At 44.0% G+C, this 19,556-nt stretch overlaps 1 protein-coding gene and 1 pseudogene across 2 annotated transcripts in view; one reads left to right on the forward strand and one right to left on the reverse strand.

Annotated features, from left to right (window-relative positions):
* The first annotated feature begins 1,139 nt into the window (after positions 1-1,139).
* The window catches only part of ANKH (ANKH inorganic pyrophosphate transport regulator), a 119,083-nt gene continuing 100,666 nt past the window's right edge, over positions 1,140-19,556 (forward strand). For both annotated transcript variants that reach the window (XM_090276215.1, XM_090276216.1), the window contains exon 1: positions 1,140-1,623. In XM_090276215.1, the coding sequence (XP_090132341.1) occupies positions 1,528-1,623 (96 nt within the window). In that variant the 5' untranslated portion in view covers positions 1,140-1,527. The remainder of the gene's footprint in view (positions 1,624-19,556) is intronic.
* Positions 6,482-6,869, reverse strand: LOC150008287 (small ribosomal subunit protein eS12 pseudogene; annotated as a pseudogene).

A 19,556-nucleotide genomic window follows, 5' to 3' on the forward strand; every position in this document is an offset into this window, starting at 1 on the left:
ACGTTGGTGACAACTGCACAGGAACCAGGCTATGCACGAGGCCCTTCCGCACGCCCCCACCCTCTCCTTTTAAAAACTCAATTTTTTGCAGTTTTTGGTTCAAGGAAAAATTGAGCGGGAAGTACAGAGATTATCCATATACTACCGGCCTTCTTCACCAGGGCCTTAACCCGCAGGTCACAGTGCGCTGGGTGCAGAGATGGATGCTGGCGTTGCTGTCACAGTTTTAGGTAAAACACTCAGCACAGCTCTTATTTACTCTGAAATCACTGGGCCACAAAACAGGTTTTTCTTTCCCCTTGTTTATTTAAAAGGAACAGATTTTCGGGTTGTTCTCTGTTGTTTTGTTTTTTCTTTTGTTCGTTTCGTCTTTTACAATAGAGCTGCATTGGGAAGAACCTCGGCTCACTGCTAGCAAACTGTGCTGGAGGCAGGTCTGAGCGCCTGCAGGGACCGGTCCCTGCGGCCCACTGCGCATTTTGCTACGGGACGTGGGTTCAGTCGCCTCTGGAGATGCTCCTTCGTGGCGACCTTTTCTCAGTCTCTTGTGCCCGCCAAGAGCGGCACCTCCATCCCTTCCCGGTACCTAGTTGCCCCGGTGGGCCCTAATCAGACCTCAGCCCCGGCCCAGAGCAGCTTCCCCGGTACTTCCTTGCCGCCCAAATCCGTTCCTCACGGCCGCACTCCCGTCGCCTGACTCCGCTGCCAGTCTTTCACACTCTCCAGCCCCTCTCGGGACAGCGCGCGGTCCCCAGCCCCGGGCCGGGCTGCTGAACCCAGCCACCCTCAGGACCTCCGGATCTCGCCCGCTGCCCCGGCTGCCCAGGCTCCCCCCGCACAGCGCCCTAAGGCTCTGGGCCGCTCGCCACCGATCCTGGACCAGCTGGACACCGCGACGAGTCCCACCCCGAGCGCCCCGGGGGCCGCGGAGGCGGAGACGCTGGCTGGCAGCCCGGGAGGCGGTGGCCCCGCGGCCTGTGCGTGCACAGCGCCCCCTGCGGCCGCGCCGAGCACAGGCTACGGCAGAGGGAAGGAGGGAGGTCCCCCCCTCCCCCCCTGCTGCCCGGCCTCCTCCCCTGCCCACCGCCCTCCCGCCCTGGGGCTGCCGGCGGTGTCAGCGCCTCCCCGCCCGCCCCGATTTCCTCCGCGCAGTGGCGGCGGTGGTGGCGGCGGTGGCGCCTCGTGCGCGCGGTTATTTATTTATTTCCGGGCTCCAGAGCGCTTATAATGGAGCCGCTGTCAGCAGAACCTTCTGCCGCTGCCACCGCCGCCGCCGCCACCGTCCCTCCTCTTTTTTTTCCCGGCAGATCTTTGTTGTGTGGGAGGGCAGCAGGGATGGACTTGAGCTTGCGGATCTCCTGCTAGAGCCGCCGCGCTTGGAGAGAGCGCCGCCGCCGCCCCGAGGCCCCGCCGAAGCCGGCCTGCGTCCACCCGCGTCTCCACCCGCTCGGCCCGCTCGCCCTGTGCCTCCTGGCAGAGTCCCCTCGCAGCGGCAGATGTGTGTGGGGTCAGCCCACGGTGGGGACTATGGTGAAATTCCCGGCGCTCACGCACTACTGGCCCCTGATCCGGTTCCTGGTGCCCCTGGGCATCACCAACATAGCCATCGACTTCGGGGAGCAGGTAAGCCCCGCCGTGTCCCGCGCAGTGCTCACTCTGCCTCGGCCTTAGATGCCCCAGCGCGGTGGGATGGGGGCAGAAGGGAGTCACCTGCTCCGAGTTCCTTTTAATCCTGCAGCCTGTCAAGGGTGACTTTTCCAGCATTCTATTTTCTCCCTCCCTCGCCAATTATTCAGCAGAGTTTTCCAGCTCTCTCTCTCTGGAAAATGTTAAAACATCAGAGGGTTTGGCGCTTCACCTATAGAAGGTTTTTTAGTGCACAGCAGGAATATTATGTAATTTGTGATTATGTAAACCTCAGGTCTTAAAGTGTAGTTCCTGATAGTTCAGGTGCTGGTTTTTTTATTTTTCAGGCATTGATGATGATGGTGATGATGATGATGGGGAGATTTTGTATTCGAATGTGTCCCAGTTGATTTCCCTGGTACTTCTAATTTATTTTCAGCCCAGGTATGGATTAGGTGTCTCCAGTGTGTACTGATACGTGACCATTGACCATCTATCTCTAGTTTGGCGTTTTGGGGTTGTTTTCTCCTGGACCTCTAAAACGGGGAGTACATTTTTGTTTGTTGCCTTCTGGTCCTTGTTTCTTATGTTTTTCCCCGTTGGTCTCCATGTGGCGTCATTGCAAAACTGGCGTTGCAGACTCCCCAGCATCGGGACAGGGGTGCTCTGCACTTAGCCTGTGGGGACCGTTTTTTCTCAGGGCCCCCAGCTGAAACAGTTGCATTTTAAGACCAGGGAGAGGGGCGGGCAGTAGCGTGCCACCTTGATGCACAGTTGTTGGAACTGGCCAGCGCGTGTAATGAGCAACACTCCTGGTGTTGTAGCACCTTATTTATGTTCTTATTCTTTACGTCGAGAGACTTCAAAGGATCTCTCTCTCTCTCTCTCTCTCTTTTTTTAATGTTCCTATTTTGATGCGCTTTTAGTTGAAAAAAAAAAATAAACCGGTTTTCAGAAGGGGGTTGGTCTGGCACCTCCTTTTGCTGAATATCTGCTTGGATTTGTCTCTCTTTGCTCAGAACTTCTGATTGATTGCAACTCTAGAAGTAAGATCCCTGATACTTAGTGACATTGTAAACTACATTGTAAGCTACTTTTACTTCATATTTTATTGCAGATAAGTGTCCACAATGTAGTACAGTCTTTAGAGACCTTTGTCTAGAAGCCAACTAATTTCCTTTAACTATTATATCTTTTCTGTTACCACTGTGACTTTCCAGTGCTTATCCCAAGGGCTTCTCTGCTGCTCTACCTTCTTCCTGCCGACCTTACCTTCTTTCATAATTAACTGGTGACTTTGGGTATTTCCTATAATCTGTGGAAAGGTTTTTGACCTGAATTCACTACGTTGCACATTTAAGTGAGTCAAGTGTTGTATGTTCAACCTGAACCTTTTACTATGTTAAGACTTATCTTCTTGGAGCTGCTCCAAAGGTTGTCAGCCCAGGCTGCTCACCTGATCACTTCTCCCTGAACTGTACTGTGTGTTTGTGTGTGTGTGGGGGGGGGGGGGGGGGTGGATTATGTAGGGATTAACAGGAGGAAACAAGAGCATTCTTTGTCATAATTAAATGACCTGAAGCATATCATAGTATTGTTACACATTTGTCTTGATTTAATACAAGGCTGATGTTACTAAGAATTTGATTTTAGTGTAAGGGAAAGGATTTTCTGAGGTTACAAAAAGGTGGCTAGGCATAAGGGACAGCTATACAGATGATTTATCCTAGTGGGTCTACTAATTCAAATTCATCTTTACAACATTGCTGACCTCATTATCATAGCTGACGTAAGCAAAGTACTAGAACAGTTATCTTTTTGCACAGAAGCAACTGTTGTTTGAGGTCCTTATCCCTTAAATGCCAGCTTATTTTGAGTTTAAAGGCTGTCTGGAGGTGGAGATATTTTATCAGAGTTGGGATCTGGGAGAGGTGGGGAGAAGAAATTGTTAGGTTCCCAAAACCTTGCTTTGTCTTCTATTATCAGATGATAATTGTTTTTGCAAAATGTACAGGGCGAGAAGAATGGAACTTGTGAACCATGGCATACCCTGGTCATATGTGGTAATGCGTATAATAGTATTTTACCCCAACTGCTTCAAAGCACAATAAAGATGGAGAGAAATGAACCTATTTGCAAAAGTAGATCTATGTTAGGCTTTTGAAAATATGCCGCTCTTGACATGAATTTTTATCAGGTTCTAGACAGAGGGACACACACAGATCTCTATTATTCTTTCAGAGTGAGCATGCGTGTGACACCTTGGCCCTGAATGAACAATGATTTCATATTTCAGCAATTGGCTAATCCTAAAGTAGGAACATGACATGGGAGTGTAAAGGTCAGAACAGCCCCTGGTTCTCATGCTTCTGAGAGAATCAAGAAATGCAAAATTAAAAAATAAAGCATCTCATTAGATTTTAAGTCTCTGACTTGTACAGAATGAAAGGATAGTAGAATGATTTTAAAATTATTTTTATGTTTATGAACATCTCAGTTTGTGGGTTCTGTAGAAAATGCATTCAGAACTTTTAAAATGGAAATAATTCAGTTAAATAAAAGATACCACTGAAATATGAATAAGCAGCACATATGTGATTATGTATAGGAATTAGACAAAATTATCTGAGCTATTAATGCATGTGGGGGAGGGGCTATGAGGAAACCTGTAACAATCCACCCAGAGCCTCCTGATTTTGTTCATGAACATTATCTGTTGTATGTAGATTTCTCTGTAATTTCATACCTCCGTCAGGGAGGAACCCAAATATTATGGAGTATTTATTCTAACAAGACCAGCAAAAGCTAGTATCACATTTTTCAGCTTTGATGATAGCAGTCATTTAAGAGGGGCAGAAGGGTTGAATTCTACTCCGAAAATAAAAAAGAAGCTATGTGGAATAGAATGGCCTGCTTTGTAATATTAAACATAAGTGTCATAAAAAAGAATGAGAATATCCATTATTATAAAACCTAAAATAGCATATAAAGAACACTGTAGGTATGTAGAATACTTTATGGTCATTGCAGTGTATCTAGAACTGTTATTTTTGTGTCTCTTTACCAATTGATAATCCAAAGTATTAATTACTTCCATTCTTTGAGCACTTCATATGTGCTTATAACATCTCCATACATGAATGGCCTAGGCATGTTAAGTGACTTGTCCAAGATCACTCAGGCAGTAAGGGGCAAAGCCAGGGTTCACGCCCGTATCTGGCTGGGCCTTAGTTGTTCTACTCTCTGCCTCCTCCATTCATGCTCACTCACTGAGATCTACCCAGGAGTTCTTAGAAATGTATCCTTTGAGCTTTTCAGATTCCTAGCCTAAGTTTAAATTTAATCTTAGCTATCATATTTTGACTTTAAAGACTCAACATGTGTAGGGCAGTCATAACAAGGGCTCCCAGGAAAGACAAATCGTGACCAAGAAGTTCATGTAAAAACAGCCAAATCATCCAGGTAATTAATTACATCAACGTTGTATTTTATTTTGACAAGGTTGGCATAGCCTTTGGTAAAGAGGAGGACAAGAGATAAGAAACAATGGATACTTCACAATAAAATTGTTTAGAAATCACTTAGAGCAATACAGACTGCTAAGGAAAGAAGGAGGATGCTAAGATACATTTTGTACAATATATTTCTTCAAAAGAATTTGCAAATGTGCATTTGGTTTTACCATGTTCAAAGGACTGTTATTTCTGCTTAAAACTAAACTTGGTACAAAGTCCCTGAATACTCTAAAAGCCAAGTTCACCAAATGAGGTAGAATAAAGCAGTGAACTTGTTCAAGGTATAAGATGACACTTCAAACATTAAGGATAACTTTGCTATGACTTTGAAATGTAAAAGAAAGTTGAAATTTTTCTCACTTGAGAAGCACCGTGTTCTGTCTAGTGCCGGGTAATCCATGCTTTCACACTCAGATTATATCTTTAGATATTTCAGGTTGTCCCATATGACTCCCTGAATTGGTTGGGTCCAATATGGCAATTCAGTGACCCTAGTTGTTTGCCTGTAAATGAATATTTTTTGCATATGGGTGGTTACAATTACAACAGTAAGATGAATGTTAAAATGTTTTCCTAGCTCCCCTTTCTAACTTAGGAAGTCTACTGTTAGGCTTCCATAGTAGAAGAAAGAGGGTCTCGGGTTATTAATATCACAAAATGGGGGAATGAAAGGAAGCCCAGGAAAAGTAACCTAATAAATGTTCTTCCTGTCTACTAGAGAAACAGCGCCCCCGCCACCCCCCCACCCCCACCCACACACACACAAAAGTTCTCCATTAGACTAGGAGGTATAGGAATTCAAAAGGGTGAATGCATGGTGCTAGCCACTATTGTGAAGGGACTCTTCATCCAAGGTCACCAAGTCATGGAAGAGACAGTTATTGCCTTAAGTAATAATAAAAGTGCATGTTGTATATTTTACTTTCCAAAGTACTTACAGGCAGAAATGTGAACCCCAAGCTAAGTTTTTAAATAAATGTAAGGAGGAGTCATTTTCCCTTCCAATCTCTTCTTTACTAAAGAAACAGATTTCAAAATAATGTTTTTTTCTAATTATAAAAGTAATATGTGCTAACTGTTTAAAGTTAGCTTAGTTATTAAAAATAGAAGGGAAAATACCTGTACTTCAACCTTTTAATCTCCTCTCAGTCTTCTTTTTCAACATAACTGAGATGCTCTCTCTCTCTCTCTCTCTCTCTCTCTCTCTCTCTCTTTCCATATATATAAAAAACACAAAAACATTTAAAAGTGCTTAAGTAAGATTTTAAATAGCATATTTGATTATATGAGCATACTGTAATTTCCTTTGCTATATATCCCCCTATTTTTTTTTTTTGAGAAACAAAAGCCAAGTTTATTTGTTCATTTCTTGCATTTGAAGTACTCCTCGATGACATCCTTTGCCTGAGACTCTTTGCCATAGTCCTTAACCACTACACAACTGCAGCCAACCACTTTACGGGGTTTCCCCTCTCTGTCGATCTTACAGAGGCCGACCCATTCCCCTAGTTTCTTATTGTCATCAACCTTAATTAGGTTGATCTGGTGTTCAGCACAAAGGGCCTCCACCAGCTTGACATACATGGGCTCATTACAGTTGGATGCAAGCACACAAAGGTGGGCCTGGCGCTTGTCTAAGGCTTTGGCAGCTTCGCGAATTCCGCGCGCTAGGCCATCGTGGATGAGGGCGGTCTTCAGCACCTCTTGCAAAGCAGTATTTACGTCCATTACGTAAATGGACTGGTTTAGCTCAGTGGATTGAGCGTCGGCCTGCGAGCTGTGTCGCTGGTTCGATCTTCCAGTCAGGGTACATCAGAGAAGGAAAACTCTGACTCCAAAAAACCTCCGCTGCCTTGCGGCATACCTCTTCAGGGGAAAGGCTAAGGGAGTAAACCCTGACAGAAAATCCGGAGCCGGAGTCCCTAAGGCGGTTTGACGTTGTAGTCAACACCGGCAACTCCTGCGGCGCACCTGAACCCAAGCTGTATCGACTCCGTCTTTCCCTTGGACCCTTCAGCTGCGAAGAGAGGGGGGGACTGCTGCATGGGCAACAGCAGACCCTCCATATTACCCTGCCCAGGCTCTGTAGCTTCAGCATCATCGCAAGATGTCGATTCAACACGGGAGGAGACAGATACCGTGTCACTCCCGAGTCGGACTGCACAGCCATTCTCGGCGGTGCAGATAGACTCTTAAGAAGCTACACCATCGTCTCTCGAGACGGACGGCTGCCGACGACGATATCCCCCTATTGTTTAAATGCTGAGGTCTTTTTTGGTTTTATTTGCTTGTTTTGCAATATAAAATTTCAGTGAGTATCTTTTTATAATAAGTAGATAATATGTTTTCTCTGACTACCATGGGCTTTCTGCCTGACATAACTTGGTGCCTATTTCAGTTCTCATTCATACATAGAAAATGAGGTCACCCTTTTCTGACAGTCCATATTTAGTCAAGGACACAGTGACCTCTTCAGTCCGATTGATAATTATTTCTCTACCATATTTCCCAGTTCATACCTCTAAAGGATCTCACTTTCAATGCACTTGGGAAGGCAGCTTGTTCCTAGAGCCATGACGCTATAATCCTGTGGTTAGTTTGCTTGCTCACTTATTTATTGAGGTGGTTTGATGACCAGCCTAAGTAATACTTTGTCAGGATACCTCTTTCCAAGCATGTCCTGCAAAGATATTCAAATACATCATACATCAAGGCAATATCTAAATCTCTTTATAGTAATACCTCCAATTCTTTAAAAGCAGTTTTTAAAGTGTACTGTGTAATATCATTTGTGCTACTGTCATACTTTGTAGATATGACAAGCTCATTTCATATCAGTGGCAAACAGTTCAGTCTCCATGCCATTTTACTCTGCCTTGTCTGTTTGAGGCAGTGGGGTAGGGTATATTTAGGGTGGAGGGGCTAGGGGAGATAGGAGACCATGGATGGAAAATCATTCTTTTAATGGCCTACTGAGAGTGTTGAAATTAATAAACTTCATTAAACTGCTACAACATACCAAAATGACTTGGATGATGTCTTCATTTTTTTTTAAATTTATGTGGTATTTTTTTAAAAGAGCTGTGACTCTGTTAGTTGCTGTGGAGATGAATTATAAATACAGAAAATTGTTTTATGAGGTGTTATCTGCATATCAGCTCTATGTGATAACTAAAACTTATCCTTCAAAATGAAAATTGTTGGTTTTTCTTTTTTCTTTTTTAGTACAACAATGATTGTTGCTGGATCTATATGGCACATTTCTCTACCTTATTGAGTAAACATAATATGCAAAATGTAACATAACATTTTTGGTGGCTCATGAATGTCCAGTCTTGTGCTGGGTAATCACAGATATCCACTAGAGGGTAATATTCAAAATATGTAACCAAGAGTTTGGCACCAACCAATACAATAAAAATAATAAGTAATAAAAATAGCTAATACATGTTGACTACTTGCTTTTTACTTTTCTGCTTTGGATCTGCTCTGGGAAAATGAAGTTCATTAGAATTTCATGAAAAATGCAGAGTCAATAATTTTGGGAGGCATCCTTTGCGGAAAAGCCTGCATGCTGTGACACTTGCCTCCCTGCCCCCTGCGCTGGTTTTGATTCTGTTCTCGAGAAATTCTAGAGCGAATGTCAGTGATGGAACCTTCGCACAAGGGAAGCGTTGCCACACTTGACACAGCCCCTGCCCTCAAATTGCTTGGGTCCTGGTGAAGAAAACATACATGAAACACCTTTGCAATCAGCATCACAGAGCAAGATGTTTAATTGCACAGTGCAGTTCACGATAACATATAGCAAGGTGCTCGGTAATTGCAATAGAGCAGTAAGAGCGTAGTCATGGCAAGCTGTTTCGACGTAGTTCTCATCTGGAGGTTGCAGGCCTCTGCTTCCTTCTCTCTAAATGGTCTCATCCTCAAAGTGGATAGCACCCATCTGAAAAGATGAAGATAGTTACAAGATAGGTAAATTAGCAGACTTCATATCCACTATACATACCCAGGTTTTGGTTTTTGTTTTTGCTGTTTCCATGATTTTGAAATCATTTAGCTGCTATTCCAACAACCAAATAGCACTCACAGCGCTGAGAACAAACGAACTTCAAATGACAAAGACAGGAGTTATCTCTATCAACTAGAAGACCTTTGCATCACAACTTTCTGGCTCTGCTGTTTGGTTGCATCCTCAGACCAGAAGTGTTTTTATGCTCCATCCTGTGGAGGGGAATAGCTTGATTATATGTCAGGGCAAAGAGGGTATTTATTCCCCTCTATAAAGTCTTACTTTAAAAAAAGAACAGCCTATACATCTGGTTCAGGAAATTCCACGGGGTCCTAGGGACAAATGGACCAACTTCCCTTCTAGTTGAGGGGAAACATTTTGGTTTGTGAGCTCTCAGGTCCTAGCTGGTTTTTAAATTTTTTAATGGTATTTTGATGTGACTAAATTGGCAAGGCTTTCAATGACTCTGACATAATTGGCACTGTTAGAGGATTGCCCTTCTGGAAAGATGGGTTTGTTTGTTGGTATGAATCAGCAGTCCTCTTATTAACATGGGTCAACATCTCCGTCCCCAACCTCAGGGCTGGAGGAGGGGCTGTGCACGTGGCTCCTTATCCTGAAGCATGAGGAGGTGAGAGGCAGCGCCATGCATCTCCAAGCCCACATCCCCCGGCACACTTCCTGTGCCTGTCAGCTTCTGCAATTTGCCTGTCATTCATCATCCATCATCCATCATTCTGTGGAGCTGAGGCTGGCAACTGGGATGCTGATTCAAGGCTGGGACAAAAGTAAAAGCCAAAGTGGGAATCCCTGGATAAGAACTTGCAAAGATGACTAGAACAGAGATGCTGAGCCTTGGGGTGTTTAGTTGTAATTAAATGGCTGCAAAGCCAAACTTCTACTAGTAGGTTAAGATGAGCCAAGAAGGAGCAGAAATGAGCTTTATGGATATGATTTCCCTAGCATGTGAGAAATCAGGGTGGCTTATTTTGTGAGAGACCCAGGGAGGACCAGTGTGAGTCGGACAGATTTCAGGTCCCATAGTCCTGTTACGTACGCTGTGAGAACTAGTCACTCTAGGTTCTTGTCCTCGCTAAGTGGTAATGGGCCCGCATCAATAAGCTTGTCAGAATCCCTGCTCAGTTTTTTTTTAAAAATATAACATTAGTCTAGGGAAGTATAATATTTGAGTTCCTGACTGTCATTTTCTAATTTTCCGTTTGGCTTAGGCATGGCTGTTGTGTTTTTAAAGCTGCTTTTTAGACCCGTAAGAAGTTATGTGCCCCTGAATGCTGCTCCATAACAACGCAGAGATCTGCTGGCCACTGGGTCATGCATTTCAATAAAGGGACATAGTAGTGTGGAGAATCTAAAATAGATGACAGAAGAAAAAAATCATCTGATGGTCTGAGTGCTTTAAATGGTTTGACAGGAAATTCACTGTGACTGGGACACTGGGGCCTCCCACAATATGTGGTCTAAACTTGACATTTTAGAAGGACAAACAGCACAGAGGAGAATAACAAATAACCACATAAATAGGAAAGAGGTAACAGTCACCTCTCTGGGATTCTGGGCAAGTCCAATGCCGAAGGACTCCTCACATCCAGTCCCAAGTGTCTCTTTTCAGCTCCAGACCCCACCTTCAGACGTGGTTCCCTCGCCTTCTTTGAGACCCTGTTTTTCCTTTGGGACGTTACAGTTCTTACCCTTCCCTTCTCATTTGGGTGCCACATTGCCTCACCTGGAGCCCAATGTGCAATCAGGGTGTACCTACTTTCTACTCCCACACAGAGCTGCACACCTTTAGGGATTTTGTCACCTGGCCTCACACCTGTTGGGCTGTGTACCAGACTTGGGCAGGTTCTTGGAACTGTCTGCAGTTAGTCCGCCATGTGATTACCAGACTTCTCCAAACAAACAAGTGTTTCTGCAGTCCTCAGTCAGAAGAAAGGAACTTGGATTTGGTTCCGGGGAGTTTAGAGACCCAAAAAGGACCTAAAGCAGATGATGGCAAAGAGTGTCAATAGCTAAACTGCAGAACTACTTTTGTTTTCCCAGAGTTCTTGTTTACTCTAATTTTCTTTAGGCTCAACATGCCTCCTTTCAGGGGATGGGGCCAGTGAACTTGTTTCTCTTTCCTCTTTAAAAATCAGAGTAGAATTTACAAATAGTGAAATGTACAGATCTTATGTGTACAGGTCTATGGGTTTTGACAGATGACAAATGTCTGCTTGTACATAACCCACACCCCAATCAAGGTATGGAGCCTTTCCATCAGCCCAGAAGGTTCCTCGGTGCCCCTCCCCCAGAGACAGCCACTGTTCTGAGTGCTTTTTAATTGTTCGTGCAAAGTGGCACACATGGGTTTGGTCCCCAATCAATGAGTCTGGGACCACTCGTTGTTATTACATTGTGTGGCACTCTTATTCTTTCCTGTTGTAAAATATGGCTCGATATTGTGAATTTTAGTGGATTTAAGAGAGGTGGAGAGTTTGACTTCCTGTGTAAAATAACATTTTTCCTTAATTTGTACTATTTGGTGTTTTTAATTCTTCCATTGACATACATCCTTCAATTCTGTGTGCCACTGATCATTTTGAAGTTCAGACATGCTTAAAAATTAAAGTCTCAGTAGAAAGCTAATATCATAAAACAAGGTGATATATACCTACAATAGACTATTTATTCATCCCTAAAAAAGAATGGAATTATACTGTGTGCTACAGAATAGATGAACCTTGAAAACATGATGCTAAGCGAAATAAGCCAGACACAAAAGGATAACTATTGTATGCTTCCACTTATATGAGGTACCTAGAACAGTCAAACTCATAGGGAGAGAGTGGAACAGTGGTTACAAAGGTTTAGAGGGAGGGAAAAATGGGAAGGTATTGTTTAATGGATACAGAGTTTCAGTTTAGGATGACAAAGTTCTAGAGAAGGATGGTGGTAATGGTTGCACAATATCATAAATGTATTTAATTCCACTGAACTAAACACTTAAAATGGTTAAAAATGATAAATTTTATCAAAATTTAAAAAAAATTTTAATTAACTCATATGCTACTGGAAAAGCATGTGGCTTTTGAAGATGATCTCTTTTTAAAAAACATTTATTAATTTTATTCTAGTTATAATTTGTTTTCATTGTAAAAAGAAGGAAAATAAATCAAAGTATTTAGAAGAAAGAATGATGTGCAAGCCCACCACCTAAAGATAAGCATGTATCTTATTTTAGTGCATGTCTTCTCATCTGTTTCCTATGCATATATGTTGAAACGAAATTGTAACCTTTTTTTTATTTAATGTCATAGGCAGTTTCCCTTGATTTTAAGTATTCATCTAAAATGTGATTATTAATGGCTTCCTTGCATTCTCTCACATGGATATACCTTAATTTACTTCACTGATCTCTGTGGTTAGATGCTTGGGGGTGGGGAGGGGTTGTTTGTTTCATTCTGTTATAAATAATGCTCTAAAGTGTTTTTTGCAATTATATGATACCTTAGTGTTTACAAAATACTACCATAATCCTAGGCTGAAATATTTTTGTACAGAAATCTCTGTACACACCTGAGTACTTCTGGCACCACATTTCTGTAGAAAGCTGTCCCAGAATGCCCTGCTGGCACCATGTTTGGAGGTCCATGTCCCTGGCCTGCAGTGGCATTCCCTCCTCCGGTGCTTGTAAACTGTCTGGTGACATCTGCCACCAGGAAAGTATATTCCAGTTATTCCAGAACCACATGGTGCTGAACTCCTTGAAATGGTTTCTTCTACTAAAATCTTTTTTTTTTTTTAATGCTGAGGGATCAATTCAGTTTTTTTTTTTATGATGTAATACTCTTTTAGGACTTTCATTCTTTTCAATGTTTCAGCATGTTTTGAACCAAATACATACTCCCAGCATGGTCGGGCATAAGCTTGGGGAGGAAAAGGATAGTGTTGGTTTTACTTGCATATGCCTTGGAAGATACCTGTCCTTGCAGGTTCCAAGGCAGAGAAAATGCTGTGTGTGTGTGTGTGTGTGTGTGTGCATGTGTGTGTGTGATACAAGTTTAATGATGCTCAAGAAGTTTCCTTCCCACATGGGAGAGGAGAAAAATATTTCCTGACCTTCCTAAGGGGTGCCAGGGCCTGCTCTAAGCACATGGTATGCAGTGTGGGGTGTCCCCTTTCCCACTTTAAAGGTGAATTGAATAGCTGTGCCAGATCCTGTCTGGAACAACCTGCCTCCTCTGGCTGATGGCTCTGCTTAGAGTCTCAGGAGATTTGATGTTGACTGTGTTTTCTGGGCATGTGGAGCTAGTGACATTTAGGGAAACGGGGAGAAAATGTTCTCTCTTTTCTGCCTCCCTGACCGTGGCTTCCTCCAGTTACCCTGGTCTCCTTGCTACTTACAGGCCACCTTAGAGGAAAGGGGCAGGAGCGGAGGGAGAGAGGAAATGGGCATTCAGAGATGCACTGAATTCCGTGGCTTCTCCTCTGCTGTTTCCAGCCATGGTGCCAGATGACCACAGTGTGGCTGAAAGAGAGAACACCCACTCTTGACAGTTAGGACCCCTGGATTTGACCCAAGGCCCTATGGCCTTGAGCAAAGAAATTGACCACTGTGGGATTCAGCTTTCCCAACTATCAAATGGAGACAAAGGGCTTACTTGCCTTCTTATGAAGGTGTAAACCAAACAGAGACTGCACGCAAAAGCACACTGAAAAGTATGAAGTGCTACATATACGTAAGGTAATATTGCATGAGACTTTGAGCCTGGTATGCTGCTGCTACACCTGGTTGTTTTTATACACTCTTGACCAGCTGACTTTTCTTGTTTTGTATGGACTCAGTGACTTGCCCTAAGGGGATTTCTCAAATTAGAACCAGCTGGGTTCGGGGGCATGCTGGAGGGACAGATGTTGGAAACACTGGGATTTCATAGCATGTGTCAGCAATATTGTTGCAGCTATTTTTGTTTGTTTGTTTTGTTGTCATTTTTTACTCTTTGTTGGGAAGACATTTAAGGCTGGATTTGTTTGGTAGTGCTTTTTTTTTTTTTTTTTAAATAAGCTACTTGGATTTAGGTAACATGTGTTATTTGGCACAGGTTTGGAGGAGGGTGGCTACATATACCCTGGACCCCTTCTTTAATCTAGACATACAAATGGGACCAAGCCTCTCTCAGCTTTGTTGACAATCATGGCAGTAACACACCAAGGTGTTCAAAACAACATGCAATGGCTGCTTAATGAGATGAAAGTTAAAACTCACTTCCCAGGTGCTAACATACTGACTTGGAATGTCTTGACTATTAAATAAGGAGGACTGTGAAACACAGAGAGCAAACATGTCTTCATGAATGAGTTCGTTCAGCAGTGTTTCTTGGGCACCTGCTGTTGTCTCAGGTACAGTGCTAGACACTTAAGACAGAGGAAGGAAGGATGGATGCAGTCCTGGCCTGCGCAGGTTTCTCTAGAAGGGCAAGCAGCCGGGCAGACACTTAACAAAGAGTGTGATCAGGTCTGAGACAGGGTGTTAAGAGGATTTATCTCAGCAGAGGGTTTAAGGTTCCTCTTATAAAAGGAGCCTTTAAGCCATTGTCCTAAAGGTCAAAGAAGCTTTCTGTTCAAGCCAAGACTTGAGACCTGAAGAGGATAGTGTGTCCCTATCCTGGAAAGCAAGAGAGTTTCAGGTGAAGAAAAACGGGTACTTAGTATGATGAACATGGAACAAGACCAGGAGGGAGCGAGAGGGTAGGATGATAGGGTGAGCAGTACCCGGCCTGGGAAGGGCCCGGTCAGGCAGAGTATGGAGCTGGGCCTGGATTCTGAAAGCCCTGGGGAACTTTGAAGGGTTCTTAGAAGGGGTGCGGTCTGACTCCCATGTTTGAAAGATTATTTTGGTTTCAGTGTGGCTAATGAGTTAGGGGGAGGTGAGACCAGAGGCAGGGAAACCAATTGAGAGGCTCTTGTGGTAAACTACCAGAGAGATGGAGGTGGCCTGGATTCTAGATCAGGCTTGGGGGCAGGGAGGACAGGTGAAAGGAAAAAAACGATCTAGAATCAGATGAATTTTGGCTGCTGAGGGATGATGGGGGAGGAGGTGGGCAGACGATGCCACCGAACTTTAAAAGACCCAGTTTGGAGTGAAGAAATAGGTTCTGTTCCATTCATGTTATTTCATTAATACATTTAATGAAATGTTTTAAATTGCTTGCCTCTGAAAGAGAATACAAATGTATGCATAATAAATACTTAGCACCTGGACAGCCTTCTCCCTTTCCCTCCCTCCTCCCTCTCTCCTTCTCTTCCTCCCTTCCTGGGGTAACTTCATTACATTCTCTGTAAAAGGGAGATTTTTGCATTTTTACCTAAATACAAATGCTATGAATATTCATTTTTTCTTTCAAAATGTAAAAATGCTTTATTATAATGTAGTCAGTCATTTGCCTTAATGAAATAGTGAGTGATATGGAAAATAAAAAAATATGTATGAATATTTGGCATTGGACTACATTATTAGGACGTGGGGGGAAGCCCTAATTTATTTCTGCATCATCGTGCTCTGCTGAGGATATTAGAGTTGGACTGGGTGCCTGATTACAGCAGAGTGATGCCATCTGGAACCAAATTTGATGAGCTCCCTCAGTTTGCTCTCCCTGTACATTAAATGTTTACTGTGTAAGCACTAGGGAGGAGACTAACCTTAGAGAGGCTCCTTTAATGGCTTTATGTTTGGTTGGTTGCTTGGTTAGTGTTTACAGTCTGGTTGTAATTCATAAAATTTATCTAGAATACATTTTCCTATAGAAATAATATTACAAATCATGGTTAGGTTTCCAGGCCACTCTATTCAAGTTATATGGCCCCTAATGTTATTAAAATAGTACATATCTGCAATGAGGAGTAATAGGAAACTGCACCATTAGACTAGTAGTAACTGGGGAAAGCAGTAATATTGAGATACATTATTCGTCTTTGTTAACTTTAAGAATGGTTGGATGGAACTGGAGAATATTATGCTAAATGAAATAAGCGAGGCAGCAAAAGACAACTACCATATGATCTCACCTATTAGAGGAACAAAATAACAAACAAGCAAAATAGAACCGGAGGCATGAAAACAGGGAACAGATTGACAGTGACCAGAGGGGAGGGGGGAGGGGGAGAAGGGTGGAAAGAAGGGCAAGGAACTAGTCAAGGAACATGTATAGACATGAACAACAGGGTGGGGATTGACTATAGGAGTGGCGGGGGGGGCTGGGCAGAGGAGAGCAAAGAGGGAAAAATTGGGACAACTGTATAGAACAACAATACTTATTTAGAATGGAAGACAGTTTGTTTAATAACAATGGAAGGAAAGCAATGGCAGCTGGGAGGAGAGGAGGCCGGTGCTAGGGGCATTAGAGATTGGGTTAATTTAAAATCAAAGCCTCTTCTGGATACATGTGACTCATCAGCTGTGATCACGGTAATGTGAAAACGCATAACTGGGGAGTGCTACACATTCTCTGGGGATAACTTGACAAGACTTGGCAGAGGCAAGGATGGATGTGAAACAGGTCCCCCAGGATGAAATTAACCGGTGGGGCTGGGGTTAGAAGCTGTTGCCTGTGACGAGCCGCAGTCTGCAGTGTGCTGGTGGTGAGCTGTCTGCTGTGCATGGAAGGCAGTTTTAAACGTTTCACGTGGAAAACAGCTGATTTCTCTATGTGTAGAGAAATACTTGTTCTGCTTGTCATAATCATTAGCTGCCTGGACTTTAAAATTCGTGTTCCTCGCCCTGTAATTTAGTGTTACCCAGCCATGTCTTGCACGCCCAGTTAATTTCAAAGGGCCCTGCCACTTCCATATCGTGTTTCCTTTCCCTTAATTAGTCTTTAAGTGGCATTCAAATTCTATTTTTAAATGTATTATTGCTATGTTTTCTAGTGAGAGTGAAATTTAAAAACAGCTCCCTGTACCTACTGATTTAGGCTTACCTGTGTTTCCATTCCATCGACATCTCCTGGAAAAATAGTGCAAAAAAGTAGCATTTAACAGGAAGAGACCCAGAGCTACTAGAAGATCAGCATTTTCGGTAATCGCACCACATCCATACTGTAAAAGAAGTACCTCTAATAGTGTATATTACATTCCAACCCTCAGCTGTGCTTGCATCTACATAGTCTTTGTTTTAGAATCAACCAGTGTAATACAAATGCCTCAGATTGAGGGTATAGAAAACCAATGTTTAACCCCTTTTTTTCCTTTGTAGTTGAGCACAGTGGGCAGTCTTAGTAGAATGTAACAAGAGGAACGTTGCCCTTTCCCTTGCCTGGTGCATGCTTCTCCTTTGGAGAGCACTTTATAGTTTCACAATAGTGGTTCCACGATCCGCGGGCAGGGAGGGTCACCCCGCCTGGAAGGAGGGTGAGTCCACCACGAGTCTCGTCTGGCCCCAGCCGCCCTTATTCCCCTCTTCCTCTTCCTCCGAGAGCTCCATTTTCCTTTTGCTCCCAGGATGATGCTTCTTAACAGCATCCTCTTAGAGCACAGAGGAGCATGGAGTCCAATCTTGGAGTTGCAGAAAACTGACCCGGAGAGCAGAAAGGCAGAGAGGCAGCAAGGCTCAGGCTGCAGAGAGCTCCTGATCCGCATCTGTGTCAAAGGCCCACAGCCTGTGGACGGCTGTCCCTCCTCTGGATGCTTCTGTGTCCTGAGCCTCCTCCCTTCCCCTGTTGGAGGGCCTGCTCTGCCATCATCAGGATAGGTGCTCCTTTCATCATTGACCTGGGGTCGCAGCACAGGCCCGGCAGGGTTCAATGTCACTGGCAGGCTCTGCCTCAGACCTCCTGAGTTCTGACCTCACATCCTTATTTCTGTTATACGGCTCTGCCTTGGCGAAACCACTGGGCCTTGTTTCACCCGCCACTTCCTGCCCACCTCAGAAATGATGTGAGTGCCCAAAGTGCCTTCTCCTTATCTGTTGCTACAGGATATTATTATTTTTTATTTTTAGACTAAATTTATTGGGGTAACACTAGTTAGTAACATTAGGTAATTTTCAGGTGTACATGATTTTAATTAGACATCTGGGTGCTCTATTATGTGCTCACCACTCCAAGTCTCATTCTCTTCTGTTGCCATACATTTGAGCCCCCTAACCCACTTAGCCCTCGCCCGAGTATTACTTTCTTAAAATCTAATCATCAGGTGAAAAAAAAATAGTGTGGGCTCTCTGGGCTTTAATTGGCTGAACCTCCTGGCAGACATTACAGTTTTCTTTGCTTTTCAGCACCTTTTCATAAATCCGTGTATTTTTTTTTTCTTTAAGTTGTTTTCTTTTTTCTTCCCAAGTATTCATTAATTTCAGATTAAGTTGCCTGGGTGTCTGCAGTGATGAGTTAGCCTTTTCATGGCAGCCAGTTCCAGAAGAGGCAGAGAGAGACATATTCATTCCACCCTTTGGGAGGCACCGTCCATCCAGTGCCTCGTTCCGCCTCCAAGTCCATCCATCACCAGGGTTACATGCCTGTCTCCCCATCTCCCCATGAACTCCTAAGGGCAGGGCTGGTGTGTGTCTTCCTGTGCCTGCCTGCTGGTCCCTTTTCTACGTCACTCAGCACAGAGGAAGAACCTCAGAAGGTGCTGGAATGAAATAAATGGATGAAGTGAATAAATGCCTTAGTACAGAAGCAATATAACCCATGCAGCTTGCTCAAGGTCAGTGCTGATGCCTCCACCTTCTTCTGTCAGCTGAAGTGCATCCGTCCCTCTAAACGAAGGGGTGGCCCACTGAGTTGATTAGATTTCTCCTGTGCACACTACCTTGTACCTGCGCTTAGCTCAGGTGTGCAGCAGGAGGGTGATGACGTGTTAATGTGCAACCAGAATGGCCTTCGCTTCGCCACCTGCAGCGGGAAGCAGCTCTTTCCATGTGCTAAGTCTGGAACCATGTCAAGGAGGGAATGACTGGTGGTGTGGCCTTGATGTTCAGGTTTGTCTACTGGTCATAATGCAGATACTAGTAAGGCTGAGTGCTCTGAAAAACAATTATTCTTGAGTTTGGGGGAGAAATTCTTTCCTGGTGAAAGAAAACCTGCAGAACCGTGCCTTTGGCATGAGGTGGTTTCAGCTGCGGAAAGAAAAATCAGGGTGATTCGAGCACTATTGAGTTGCTCCCTGGTGAGAAGGAAGAGATGGGAGTGAGTACAGGTGGAAGGGATATTAGGGAACACCCCCCCCCCCACTGCCACCACCACGAGCCCTCAGCCCTGAGAGGCCACAGAGAAGACCAGCTTCTCTTCAAGGGTGCACCTCCAAGTGACCTTCAAGCAGTCGCTTAAGGAGTGTCAGTCTTGTCTGGGTGACATGTACATATCCCCATGCAGGGAGAGGAATCAACCTGCACATCCATGGCTAGAATT

Source organism: Furipterus horrens, unplaced genomic scaffold (genome assembly GCF_987537825.1).
Source record: "Furipterus horrens unplaced genomic scaffold, mFurHor1.1.pri manual_scaffold_5, whole genome shotgun sequence".
NCBI classification, from domain to species: Eukaryota; Metazoa; Chordata; class Mammalia; order Chiroptera; family Furipteridae; genus Furipterus; species Furipterus horrens.